This window comes from Ictalurus punctatus, chromosome 17 (assembly GCF_001660625.3).
Source record: "Ictalurus punctatus breed USDA103 chromosome 17, Coco_2.0, whole genome shotgun sequence".
NCBI lineage: Eukaryota > Metazoa > Chordata > Actinopteri > Siluriformes > Ictaluridae > Ictalurus > Ictalurus punctatus.
In genome coordinates, this window is record NC_030432.2 from 6,542,308 (window position 1) to 6,556,707 (window position 14,400).

The 14,400-nt window shown below is 43.9% G+C and overlaps 1 protein-coding gene across 3 annotated transcripts; it reads left to right on the forward strand.

The window, feature by feature from the left end:
• Nucleotides 1-1,058: 1,058 nt before the first annotated feature.
• Nucleotides 1,059-14,272, forward strand: auts2b (activator of transcription and developmental regulator AUTS2 b). Of its 3 annotated transcripts, none has more exons than XM_017491353.3 (13): nt 1,059-1,685; nt 9,060-9,360; nt 9,483-9,706; nt 9,905-9,949; nt 10,132-10,227; nt 10,527-10,598; nt 10,823-10,852; nt 10,944-11,015; nt 11,194-11,335; nt 11,655-11,735; nt 11,825-11,908; nt 12,024-12,213; nt 12,903-14,272. In XM_017491353.3, exons 2-13 carry the CDS (start codon nt 9,279-9,281, stop codon nt 13,999-14,001), a joined length of 2,217 nt encoding a protein of 738 aa, XP_017346842.1. In that variant the 5' UTR covers nt 1,059-1,685; nt 9,060-9,278; the 3' UTR covers nt 14,002-14,272. The 3 variants fall into 3 exon arrangements, with proteins under 3 accessions (XP_017346842.1, XP_047017224.1, XP_047017225.1); XM_047161268.2 differs by having other exon boundaries at nt 11,197-11,335; XM_047161269.2 differs by having other exon boundaries at nt 9,483-9,685.
• Nucleotides 14,273-14,400: the final 128 nt, after the last annotated feature.

Consider the following 14,400-nt stretch of genomic DNA (forward strand, 5'->3'; position numbering starts at 1 on the left):
GCTTGCCTTTAATCTTCACCTACGGCCTTTTTTTGGTTAGATGTTATTTGACCACAGGCTCGTTTCCCTGTGGAGATTCGGGGAGGGGGATAATGTGTGATCATGGCCTACTTTATGTTTTTCTATATGCAAAGTCTAGTAGGAAGAAGTCCAGAACTTGTGGCCTGTCCTTGAAGAGATTTAGCTACTAATCTGAGGCGCTTCATCGGTTCTGCATAAACAAGGGGTCTCACATCTTCAAGGTTACAAGTCCAATTGAAATGTAAAAACTTCAACCTTGTATATTTCTGAAATGCACTTTTCACCATCACAAGCTGCCGTACTGCAGTGAGAAGAAAGAGCAGTAGCTGCATGTGCAGGCTATATGACTAAGTAGTTAGGATATATAGGAGTTATATATACTGTTATGTAGGCTACACAGCATGCTTGAATGCCTTGGCAGTGGACATAAACACGTTACCTTTCTCGCTGCCAGATCAGCACACCGCTATTAATTATAGTGTGACGCTGTGGCACTTGACTGAGAGGTCTCTTTACTGTGTGAACCAGAACATCCTCATCACCATACCCAGCCTGTGCACACTCCCTCAGGCCATCACCTCCCTCTAATTAAAGAGGACATACTCAGTCTACTGACCTGTCTGTGTATGTGTGTGAGACCATGTTTTTATATATCGGTGGGGACCAAATGTCCCTACAAGGATAGGAATATCTGACAGGTTTGACCATGTGGCCAGTCTTCACAAGGAAAATGGCTTCCTTTTGGTTTGGGGTTTAGGGTTAGGGTTGGATTCAGGTGTAGACATAGCATTAATTAGCTCTGTGTGTGTGTGTGTGTGTGTGTGTGTGTGTGTGTGTGTGTGTTATGAGAGAGGGGATGACTCGGAGCAGGTGTCTTCTGTGCTGGTCGGTGTCGTGCGCTGCCTGCACCCTGCTGGGCGGAGGGACGGAGAGAAAGAGGGAGGGAGTGAAAGAGTGAGGGAGGGAAGAGCACTACTGAGGGTGGAGACCGAGACGGAAGTGCAGAACAGCACTCGTTTTTCACCGACAGATCGTTTTCACCCGCGTGCAGCCTACCTGCCTGGCGGAGACGCGCTTCGGCGGGCGGGAAAAAGCGCTTCCTCGAGCGTTGGACGCACGCGCACGCGCGCACTCGCGTAAAAGAAGGGCGGCCTCACGCGCTGCTCTTCTTCTTCTTCTTCTTCTTCTTCTTCTTCTTCAGCGGACCCGGATTTAATCTGTTTCACTTGTGAGCCAGCTGAGAGAGACCCGAGTCTGCGCCTCTCCAGGGATTTGTTTGAATTTTTAAAAATATTTTAATTTTTATTATTAAATGGATACGAGCTTTCTTCACGATGGACGTGGTGATAAACGTCGTTTTCCGGCCACAATGTCCTCGTAAATCCGAGGAATAACCGAAGGGGGAAAAGTCGTTTAACGGTCTCGTAGCTCTGCGGAAACACTTCGACTTCTGAGCGGCTTCTTTTGTCCTTCACACCGCACCAACTTTCTTTCTCCACTCGTGCTGGTTACGTGGGCTAGCTAGAGCCACACACACACACCCTGAAGGATTGAGAATAAAGACACACTTTGTTGGGATTTGTTGTGTTTGTGGATTATAACGCGGAGGAGAAGACCAGCCGGAACGTCATGTCCCTCTTTGTAGTGTTCTGTCTGTGACTCGGGTAAGTAAACATCAAAATGGCTTCAGTTAAGTCTCATAAAGTAAACATTTTAATATCGACACAGTCAAGTTCGTTTTTCGAGTAATGTTGAAACTAAAGGAGTATAATGCTGAAAGAAAAGAAGAGAGAGAGAGAAAAGAGGTTTCTGAGCTAACATCAGACCTGAAAATCTACTTCACAGTTTAGTTGACAGTTCAAAGTGCTGAAAACGCTGGATAACTACTAACCCATTCAGACTCTCCTGCCCTGTCAACATTTCATAATAATTTATTAGAATAATAATAATAATAAGCAGAACCTATAGACTGTCAACCTACGCTTGTATTTAATATCATTTCTTTGTTTTTACCTCACAGTATGATGTTGCACGCGCACACACACACACACACACACACACACACACACACACACACACACACACATATATATATATATATATATATAATATTTGTATATGTGACTTGATGTTTGGTAATAACATGTTATAAACACACACACAAAAGCAAAAAGCCACATATCTATTACACAGTTAACATCACCTTGCACTGTTGGGGGTTCAAAAGGAAGCAGTGTATAATCTAAATCTAATGCCTCATGTTTTACTCATTCATCTCAGACATGCAGGTCATGACTTGGTTTATTTGAATCTAAAATCAAATAAATCCACACACACACACACACACAGACACACACACACACACACACACACACACACACACACGCACGTGTCTAATAATGCTATAAAACTACACAACACACCCCCTGTTTATTGCCCAGGGACAGACTATTTTGGATTTCACACTATGTAACGTGCATTGTATTACAGTAATATGTGAACGTACTGATATTTTTATTAACAAGTTTTCTGTTAAATTCTCACCCTGGAATTTTACTATATATTAAGAAAAAAAAACCTCCCTTTGTTTCTGAGAGTAAAGAAATCCATACAAGCTGTCATATTGGCATAAAGTATCACATAAACCCAATTACCTGAAATGGTCGTAATCTCTGCAGTCAGTATAGGCACAGATTTCAAGTTGCACACAAGAGCCCTGTTATAACCTGAACATCCATTAATGGCAAGGTCATTTTAAGTAGTTTCTGATCATGGCAAGTTATCTTGATTCCTCTTAACCAAGGACAGAGCTTATCTGAGATTTAAACCATGCATAAACGGACTAGTTGACTAAGCGCAATCATATACCCTGTTCATTTCAGGATGTTCTTTTCAATGTAATTTATGAGGCCCTGAGACCTCACTAAAAGCTGTAAATATCATGCTGCTTAGGATACGTGATGTGTTTTATGGAGACATTTAATACTCCCGTAGATCATGAAACAAGGCCTAGTGGTTTGACATTGCTATAATAATGTTTCCACTAGATTGATTCTTCACTGGACAGCTCTCAAAGTACATAAAACATGTGAGTTCTTGCTCTGATTAAAAAAAACAAAAACAAACTCAGGCATCAGACTTTACTCCATTTGACTCGAAACATCTCGGATCTGTAATGTTAACGTATGCCCGTGTGCTGCTGAGATACAGAAACGTTATATCTCCTATTAGCTCTGAGCAGATGGCATGGTGAGAAATCCCCAAGGACCAAGGAGAAGACTGCAAAATGCAATATCTTGTTAACCAATTAGTGTCCTGATAACTTAAGGAAGTGTATGTGGTGAGCCAAGCGTGTGCTAGTAATCACTAAAATAATTGGATTGGAAGACAGCACCATTACCATGAATCATGTCAACATTATTAAAGGTTACGGGGACTGTGTTACTCGTGACATTTTGATAAATGCGCTTACTAAAATGCATTTAATAGACAGTCATAAGAAGTAAAGTACGACCACTGATGTAATACATTAACATTCGCCTTGTGTTGCCTTTGCCCTTTAAGACTGCGAAAACAGAAGCACTTAAGAACGTAAAAAGATTATGGTTATACGGTCTCCAGTGTTAGTTAATGGTATTTAGGTCTTTAAATTAGTGACGGTGCTTTAGAAAAGGTCCTGTCTAGCACATATGTCACCAGGGACCAAAGCCTGGCTTGCGACCCCAAACACCGATGGCAAGGCATGCTGGGATTCCAGGATCAAGGGGTGACCGCCAACCTGCTGAGCCAGGGCTCCAAACGAAACGCTAGTAGATGTGGATACCTTCCTTTAGCAGATGACGCCTCAGAGGTGTGAGGCATTAAAGCCCTTCCTTGTGACTAAAATTGGAGGCAGAACTCGGACCGACTGGAAAGCGTTTTCTTTTCCATAGCTGTATCCAGTTGCATCATATGGCGCAGCTGTGTCTTGCGAAGCCATCACAGTTCAATTGAGTTAAAGGGTACTTGCTACAGTCACAGGCGATTTTCTTCCTCTTGGAGTCCACATTAATAGGACAGCTGTGACGATTAGCAAGTTTTAAAACAGCAATCTATAGATAACAGTGTCTATAATAGAATCTTTCATGATGTAACGTTTACTGCCATTTACAGTTGTATGACTCCAGTTTGATTATCCCCCGGTTTATGATATCTAATATCACATGGCACAGCCACTGTAACAGCGTAACTGAGCAATGTTAGTGGCTTTGTGACTGATAGCTCTGATCTCCAAAGCATGTAAGCTTTAAAAAGTTTAAAAGTCACGGGTTCATGCCCTGGTTGGGGATGGCCTAGTTACATTAGCATGTTGTTGATACGGGATACGTGTCTGTGCTGTTGGTATGGTGCTTCTGCTGAGGTACCATTTAAAGCAAGATAAGGTCCCAGCGGAGCTAAACCGCAGCTCATCCACTTGGCTGAATCCCAGCTGTCAAATGCTGACAGCTTCCCTCAGCACAGAAGCCTTACCTTGTCACTGCCTGGAATAACTGGAGCGGCTATTTGTGGAACTGTTTCTGGCCCCAACCTCGGTATTGCTCACGTTGTGTTGCAACCGGCCATGGCCGAAGGTTTTTGCGCCTTCGTAACGAATGTGATCTACGTTATTAAAAGGACATGCCAGAATGTACGCAATCATGTAGGAGCACAAGGTTTCGACATGCTTTAGGAGATTAAACCTCACGTGTCCTGACGTGGACACCACCGATGTTATTGCAGTTCATTTGTTCAGTTGTAGCAGCTTGTGTAGTCTATTTTTATTTTTATTTGATCACTTTGTCAACAGAAAGTCTTTGCAAAGGACTTTTGAAGAAGCGGTTTAATAATATGCCTGAAAGCGTTTGATACAAAATCCATTTCCGGAACATTCAGGGCTCTAAATTTTCCAAGAACTATGGTGAGGCATTCCAAGAAAGTGAGGGAGGCATTTGGCCTCTGCAGATTCATAGCCAGAGCTCTTAATGCGGAAAAACCAACATGCAGTGGAATGTCAAACCTCATTTAAAAGCTATGAATGGCCTACTCATAGTGGAATTGGTGCAAATATGTACAGTAGTAAAACTGTTATGTTTGAATGTGTAACCTGGAATATATATATATATATATATATATATATATATATATATATATATACAAATATATCATCTTTTCAATTTAAATTGGTGGGCACTGTAGCCATTTCAAAAAGTACATTGAAGAAAAAAAAAGTGGCACCAATGTTTAAATCACATCTCTAGAATCACATCTATTTTTAATTCATATATTAGGGATTGCTCACAAAAGCTTTCTGTTGCCAGGCCAGGAAGGCAGAGCTGTAAGTGCAGATTTAATTGCAGCTGGCTCATAGATGATGCATAGGAAATAACCCATCCAAGGCCACTGCATGATATATTAATTCACAGTCCAGCACAGACATAGGTATGAATGTTAGTACAGACGGATCCTGGGAGACTGGAGAGCCTGCACAGGGTTCACATTGTTCTCGTGGTAACCTGAGCTGAGCCAGGCATGAGTGGAGGGGAGGGAGGGAGGGATGGTGTGCAGCCAAGGTGGACTCTGTTGAGAGATCAGCAAGACAGCTGCCCATTCGGGAGCTTTCAACGCGGTTCAAATAAATACTTTGACTACCTAACTTACGAGCGTTAAGACTCCCCCCCACACACACGTTAGAGCCGCAACTGCAGCAGCACTTCATGTTGGCCCCGTGGAGGCGGCCCAGCCCTTTCTCATTTGTAAGGTCATTCTTTAAAGCCATCCATTATAGGGAAGGAGTGGAGGGAGTCCCTGGGGTCCTCTGGGCTGCAGATTGTTATACTAGCATGCTAGGGGGGATTGGTTTCTAGGAAGCAGGCGGCACGACACATCCCAGAGGCATTGACAGCTATTGTGTGCATGCCCGCCCTACATCACTGCCGCTAATCTCTAACTGAGAGAAACCTGACCGCTAAATAATGGAAGAGCTCAATGCCAGCGCACTCACCTATTTCCTGGCATGGACCGATTTGCTCGCCACAATTCATGTGTTCTTTTCAAAGTCTTCTGTCTTACATGGTACATTGCGAAAGGGATTATCTTTGATGCCAGGGCTGTGTCGCTCGAATAACACGGTATGTTTTATTGAACGCTGCCACAGTTATCTCAGGTCTTCACGTAATTGTCGAGACAATATTTACGTCAGCGTGTTAATAACTGCAGAACAAGCTTATTGGAAATTCTGTTCGAAATGTTATTATTTAAAACATTTTATATAGTGCCTTTTATATAGTGATTGATGTTAGTAATGTTCTGTGGTGCATTCACCATCAAACAGGCTTAGTGTAGAGGGAGGAGTGTGTTTGCTTGCCAGAGAGAGAGAGAGAGAGAGAGAGAGAAGTCTTCGCTTAGACTGTGTGTTACCCTACACCACAGACAGTGAACTTTCAGACAGAAGTAGAGTATACAGAAAGAGCTCCCTGGTGCCTTATTCGAGAGCCATAGAAATCCACTGGAGGAAAATTTCATTAACTCAGCTCGTTACACTCCAGCTAGACTGCAGACTTTCCGCACTTAAAGCGGCAGATCTGCAAAGATGTAAAGGTTGCATTGTAGTGGATAGCTGTCGAGGACTCGAAGGTGTTTGATTTAACAAACTGAAAAAATCTCATTACACATATTCTTCTATTGACTTTTTGATTGATTTCCTCCTGGTCTGGAAATGTTTTGAAGCGTAGATCAAAGGTTATTCTTGTGTCGCTTGAAAAAGAAACGCTGGGGAAGTTGCTACATCGAAGTGTCTGCTGCGCTGGAATGTAGTAACTTGGTGTAATACTCGAACGTTGGGAAAATGTAGCTGAAATGTGAGCAGAGTTATGGACCCCTTTAGCTGACTGGGCCTCATTCACAGCTAAACTAAAAGCAACGTGAGAAACTATAAGTGTGCAAGAACAACTGTTTCTCTGTTTCGGTCATTGGCCAGTTGCACTCAGGCAGCGCTGTCCACAAACCGTCATGTTGCGGGAGACTTTACAGGCTGTCCCTTGTCCAGCCATTGCCAACGTAAACACTCTCTGACTTTCCTCTCCGTCTTTCCGCAAGCTTACCTGGAACCATTCCTGAGTCCTCCATCTTTTCTTTTTCGTGTACACACAAACCTCTTCCAGTGGCTCCTTCACAAGGTTTTCCTGCCACTCTGAGCGGGACAAAAATGTAGAGAACAAGAGTATTTAACCTTCAGCTAATCTCACCTTTGTGTGATTGGAGGGATTAGGCCATTAGACTCAGCATGCCTGGGAGGTTTAGCTCAGTAATGGGGTTGATGAATGACAAAAACCGCTTGGACAAGAGAGGTGCCGATTGAAATAGGAAGACATATTTGTTGGTGGGCTGACAGCTTTGAGAAGCTTAACCCTAATACCTAACCTGCATCAAAGGAACATTAACGTACCGTGACTCGAACTGGAAATACGCACTTAGAGTCACAATCAGGAATTTCAGTAAGGGAAAGTGGCGGCTTTGAATTTTCTACATCACTAAAATGGCTGTAGTCATTTTTCAGTCACGCTGCTTGGTCCAGAAATTAACGCATTGAACCGAGTTTAAATGGTTTGCAAACAAAGACGTAAAAAAAACTGCACAATGTTAGCTCAAAATATATTAAGTAAATGTATGTATTTTTTGAAAACACCTTTCTGAAAACCCTGATTAGGTTTAATTAAACATGTATTTATAAGAAAACTATTTATAATAATACCTTTAGCTGTACATTCACTTCTTTTAAGATGAGATAAGATAAGATGAGAAGTACTTTATTAATCCCCAGACGGAGAAATGTGGGTGTCACGGCAGCAGCAAGACAGGTGAAGAAAAAAAAAAGAAGAGATAGTCAGGAGAACAATACAGGGATATATAAAGAATACATAATTGAATACAGAAACTGCAGAAACCAACCAGCGCCACAATTACACCAGCTCCAAAATGACACAAAGGTGCACTGAAGATTATGTGGTCTATATCTCAAGTGCTCTGTCGCACAAAGGCATGTTCCTCGAGGCAGCAGTGCTCTTGTCTGCTGTTCTTCCTGGCGTTACCATGCTCACCCCCCCCATGGTTGCATCACCCTGCTCAATACAAACTGTTCACCAGGGGAGAAGCGACGCTCTGCAGAGGAGGAATAAGCTGTTCCTACTACTCCCTCCTCCATGGACCCCTGGTGCTTCCCAAAAGGAGCTTTACTCTAAGAGAGCCTAACCATCCATTATGGACCTCTCAAAAGACCTTTCACTCTAGATACAACAGGCTCCAGGGGGGGAAAGGCCTGAATTGACAGCCCAACACAAAAGAGACTTACTGCTTATCTTCATGTGCATGAGTGGCATTCAAAGAGAGGTAATTGCAGGTTGTATACATCGGCAATCCTCCTGGGATTTCAGGCCTCCTCCCCATTTGCATTCACTATTGCCGCTCCCTTGGGAAGGTCCAGCAAATGTCAAAGTGACACAACATTAGCTATTAAATGCTAGGTTTACTTTGAGCGCAGCAGAATTAAAAGAGCACGGCAGCGTAATGTCATGGAAAAGGTGCTGCAATAAAAGCAGAACGGCTTGCTTTTATTTTCCCTAACCCCTTCTTTATTAGCTCTTTCAAATTACATGGCCCTCCCTGCCATACCCAGCTCTCTGTTGCTTTTGTCCTGGCTGCATTACTGCAATGTGCTCTGTCCTGTTTAACAAGATTAAACAGATAGCATTCTACTAACATCCTTTCTTGGAACAACATGCTATCAAATGAAATTAGTGGCTTATTAGTGGCCTCATCCTAAATTAGGTTATTGTCCATAATGTAGTCTGACTACACTACACTGAATGTATTTTCGTTCCAACACAAGTGCACAGAGTCGGGCGGTAAACACTATGAAGGGGGGCGGGGGGGGTGGGGTGGGCATTTTGATACTTCAGTAAAGTCGCGTAAAACGAAGACTGTAAAATGTTTGCGCTGACGGGATTTCATTCTGTCTCTTGCAGATACCAGTGATGGTAACGATCCTACAAATACAAGGCCAGACGAAAGTGAGTTTGGAGATTTTACGAGAGGAAGACTAAAGTTCTGTCGTGTTTCCTGGTAGCAAACGAAAGCACGGGAAAGCATAAAACATCTCCGCACACCAACTGCGCACGAGAACCTTCTACATAAAAGCGGTCATATAACAGTCCCTGTGCTCCTGGGATCAGCAGGATTGCACCATGTTTTCTCCAACTGCAGCCTTGGCTCCTCCTCCTCTCCTGACAGGAAATGCTCTAGCCGTGCCCAGTTCGTCTCCTGCAGGTCCCTACACAGGAACATCACTGCATGCTTTCGATTAGACACCAGATTTGTGAAAGATTGCATTTGTGTAAGCAACGTGTGTTTACGTTTGTAAAAAATTATTATTATTGTTGAAATTACAGAGCAGGACCTGCTGCGCCAAGAGCTGAACTCGCGCTTCCTGGCCTCCCAGAACGTGGATAGAGGAACTCCTCTGGCTGCTCCGTCGTACCTACGCACCGAGTTCCACCAGCACCAGCACCAGCACACACACCAACACACACACCAGCACACGTTCACCCCTTTCCCTCATCCGGCCATCCTGCCAGGCCCTGTAGCACCCCTGGTGCGTACCACCACCAGACGTGTGAGGATGAGTTAACGAGGCTGCTTTTTATTCTCCTAATGGTCACATTGTGTACATGTAACACGTGCAGGAGGGCTAGCGTGACCCTAGTTAGTGCTTCTGTAACAGTGACACTCTAGTGTATATGTTGTTGCAAAAAATGTGGTAGAAATGAACCTCGTCTGTGTGTAAAATAACATTTTCTTCCTCTCTCTCCAGTTTGACAAATACCCACCAAAGGTCGACTCCTTTCACAGGCACAATGTACGTCTTACAATTTTCATTCTACATAGAGCAGCTTTTTCATCTTGACTAGACCATTTTTAAGTTCATTAATCCCAGCAAATCTCTCTAAACAGCATTTGGAGAATTTTCTTTAAATGAAAAATTGCATTCTCATTCACCTCATGGACAAAAAAAATCCACTATCCAATCATCTTTTACAGTTACTTCAATCGTATCCGTCAGTAATGCCGGGAATGTCTCCCATGGTGCCCCCAACAGGGATCTTCAGCTCTCTGCAGGGAGCCTTCCAGCCCAAGGTACTGAAGCACCACATACACACACACCAACCCAAGTTATCTTCTTTTTACAATATTAAAAATGATTTTTTTTTTTAAACAAACTTTTTGCTCAAAATTAAGTTGAGCGATATTTAACGTTGGTAGTGCTTTCTAAAACATTAAAAGAATGAAGTTTGGCAGATGAATTCATCACTTTGTGAGAAATTTTATTGACCGACCTCTAGCATCAAAAAGACTAGATACAGAATTTTAAATATTTTCTAGTACTCCTGTTATACAGTACGCTTTTGTGCGACATTGTGATTTTGTTACAATAGGCCTCCAACCCACTCGATGTGGTTCCTGGACCGGGAGCAATGCCTCGTCCACTCATACAGAAGGAATCCAGAGTAAGCTTCCGAATGAATATTACCGTATTCGAATTATAGCTTCGACATGCAGTTATTAAACATGGCTGTGAAACCGGCTCGTCACCTGACTAAACCGATCGTAGTCCGAGAGCACATTTTAAAACGAACGAACCTACTCTTTGCATGAAATAATTTCAATGAAGTTGATTTAAAGTACACAAGTGGACCCTGATCCAATATTATTTATGTCGATTCTTTTCCAGCTGTTGGACTCGGCGTGTCCGACACCAAAGGTACGAGCTACACCACGTCCCGCAGATAAAGCGTTATTCGATCATCTGTACAAATCAGAAATACAGTCATTACCCTGTTTCTCGTTTACAGAAACCTGGGAAATGGTGTGCGATGCATGTTCACATTGCATGGCAGGTGTACCACCATCAGCAGAAAATAAAGGTACGTTAGCAGATCAAACATTGGCACTGTAACATGACTCTTACGATGTTTGTTTTGGAAGCTGTTGCTCCGTCCTTCCTTCCGCCTTTCTCCATCTGCGTTTACCAGATCGCTGATCTTCGGCTTCTGTCATCGCTACTCGAACGCTAAGCCACTTTCTTGTCTGTGTGCATTTCAGAAGCAGATGCAAAATGAGCCACACAAGCTAGACTTTGGGTTGAAGCCAGAGTTCCTGAGTCGACCTTCTGGTTCAGGCCTCCTAGGAATGATCCAGCAGCCACGTGACTTACCTCGCCCTTCCACCATCTTCTCCAGTGCTGGTAAATCATGGGGCTCGGTTATATACACAATGACACGAGAGCAGACAAGCAGTAACGGACATTTACTGTAGAACAGTATTTAGCGGAGATCTAATAAGTCTGTAATATAATTTTCACACATTTCTAGATGAACTGGTCTCAGGATCACTTCTCTACTGCCCAAAATGTTTGGCGTGAATCAGACGTGGAAAATGATATTAGCAAAATATTCAAATCTAATATTTATAGTAAATGCAATTTTTTAAAAAGAAAATATAACAATAATGACGATAGAAGAAAAAGATTTGTATTCTATTTTGACGAGCGTTTCTATTATCAGGTCCCACACACCCTTCAGTCTCTCCCTATGGATACTTACCCCATCCTCACACCAATCTCCACACACCCCCCTCTCATCATGGTAAGACTGGGTTCCCATGTGATTATTGTGTCATTCTCAGGTATCATTGTAAACGCTCATTAAAACATTGTATTGTTCTGAATACACAGACCCTCTGAGTAAGGCACCAGCGTTTGGAGGCTTGGGAATACTGAGCTCCACAGCATTCGGAGGGCTTGGAAATCCCACAATAAGTAAGTAATCAAAACTTTTTTCTTTTTTTGATTCTTCTTTTAAAAAATGTTTTTATAGGCCTTTGAGTGTTTTAGATGCAAGGCAGAACAATCTAATCTAAAAAAATCTTTACAGCACCAAGCTCTACACATGGCAGTAAAGACAGTAAAGCAGCTCCGTCTTCAGCAGGACCTCAGGAGCCCTGGAACAGGCTCCAGCAGACACCGTCCTCTTTCCCTACACCCCCTGCTTGGCCCCAGCCCCCTGAACTGGAAAGAGTAACAGACAAGAGAGACTTTGCGCTTAACAAAGAAGAGCATGAAAGGTTTGAAATTATTCTTGATCTATTCTTCTCAATGGGAATGGACACTAAGGGCACTCCTATGGGCTTATTGAACATCCCATTCCAGATTTCGTTCCCCTTTTCTGTTATTATAAATTCCACTCTTCTGGGAAGGATTTCCAATACATTTTGAAGCGAGGCTTGGGGTTTAGCCCATTCAGCCACAAGACCATTAGTGAGGTTGGGCGAGGAGCGATGTCCTGGTGTGCAGTGCATTCTGTGTTCCAGTTCATCTCAAAGGTGTTCAGTGGGGTTGAGGTCAAGGTTCTGTACATACCACTCGAGATCTTCTACTCCAACCTTGGAAAAACCATGGCTTCCTGGCTTTAGCTTTGTGCACAGGTGTACCGTCAGGCTGAAACAGGTTTGGGCCTCTTAGTTCCAGTGAAGGGACATTGTAAAGCTACAGCATACAAAAGGTATCCCATACAGTAGTGTGCTTTCAACCTTGTGGAAACAGCTTGGGAAAAAATCCCTCATATAGATGTGATAGTAAGGTGTCCACAAACTTTTGGCCATATTTTTTAGTTTGATTCCCATCCACACTATAGAGATGGAGAAAATAGTGCAGTAATATATAATATCTATGCGTACAAAGGTTTCTATAAAATTAATAGACTTTGACCCACACATTTCCAGTTTGCTTATGTTGCTTTACCTCGTTTTTGCAGAGACACGAAAGAGAAGTTAAACGCGAGGCATCTGTCACCTGCTAACACAAGCCCACAGCATCATAAGCAGACAGTACAGCCTTCTAGAGACACTCCTGAGCCAAAAGACAAGGACCGAGCCAGAGAACGAGTACAATCCCTGGAACCCCCCACACAGAGCGGAGAGATGGAGGATCAGAAGCACAAGGACAGTCAGCAAGAGAAGAAGGAGAAAACCGCTAAGGGTGATCAACGTCCTACAGAGGAGAAGGCTACTTCTGAGGACACGATGTCCCCACAGCAACAAAGGATTCGAGTCGAGAGGCGCGGTAGTGACGGATCACAGTGGGAGCCGGATGCAAAGAGGAGTAGACTGGAAGCTGAGCACGCAAAGAGTGTCCATGTTAAAGTAAAGGAGGAGAGGAGAGAGAATCGGGACTCTCCTGAAACCAAACCACCTTCTAAAGTCTTGGAGAAACCAGTGCAGGACCGAAGAACCCCGGGAATGCAGCCTTTGCCCATGTCATCCATTCCTGTGCCTCTAGGAATGACAGGATTTCCACATGGCCTGGAAAGGACTCGCTTAATGACACCGCTTGTTGGGATGAGCCCACTGTCTGGTGCCGAGCGATTTCCATACTCTCACCAACATTGGGATCCAATTCGGAGTATGAGCCGTGGTCTGGACATATCTCAGAAAGACCACGTTGCCAAGGAGCTGCTGCTGAGGGGCGACCCGCTGCAGCGTGTTTACCCACGCGAACCGCTCCTCCACCCGCTGGCGCTGGAACAGCAGCAGAGGTGCCAGCTGGAGGAGCGCCATCGCCTGGCACTGCTACGTGAGGAGAGCGAGAGGAGCCGACTGCTGGCACTGCACCACCATGCCACCCTCGAGACCCAGCTGGCACATCCCGGCCTCCTGCCCGCACCCTACGCCGGCCCACTGTTCCCACGCCTGGCACTGCCTCACGCTGCACACTACGGCACTCTGAGCAAGGCTCTGCCTCCTGCAGGCTACATCCATGCCCCTCCGCCCCCCCTACTGCATGGAATGCCCATGCGGCCCCCTTCTCCCAGACGGACTACGCCACTGGCGGACAGAAATGTCGAGGCGCCATGAGTGGGACACAATGAGGGCCTCACCGAGGCTGAGCCAAGCACTTCATCTCAAATATGTGATAAATATGGAAATGTACAGGGGCAAAAGCATCTGGGCTGTCGCCTGAATCCAGATTAAGTCTAGATTTTCGGTTACTTGCCGTGTCCGTGTCTATGATTCAGAGTTGTCCCTCCCCCACCCCAAACTTCCGCTACTCAATTCATTACCAGGAAACTAGCCCATCATTATTTTTTTTTTGGTGAAAAAAATTAAAAAGAATTTTAAGAAAAAACCCCCAAAAGGCTCATTTATTTTTCGTTGGTTTAATATCAACTAAAGTAGACAACATTACACAATTGTTGTAACATTTACAACACAAATAATGGAAAATAAATAGTGATGTCAGCAAATGTAAACTGA

Coding starts and splice junctions, on each gene's coding strand:
- auts2b (XM_017491353.3), top strand. CDS start 9,279: ATGTTTTCTCCAACTGCAGCCTTGGCTCCTCCTCCTCTCCTGACAGGA. Junction 9,361..9,482: donor GCCCAGTTCGTCTCCTGCAG/GTCCCTACACAG, acceptor TTGAAATTACAG/AGCAGGACCTGCTGCGCCAA. Junction 11,336..11,654: donor CACCATCTTCTCCAGTGCTG/GTAAATCATGGG, acceptor TTCTATTATCAG/GTCCCACACACCCTTCAGTC.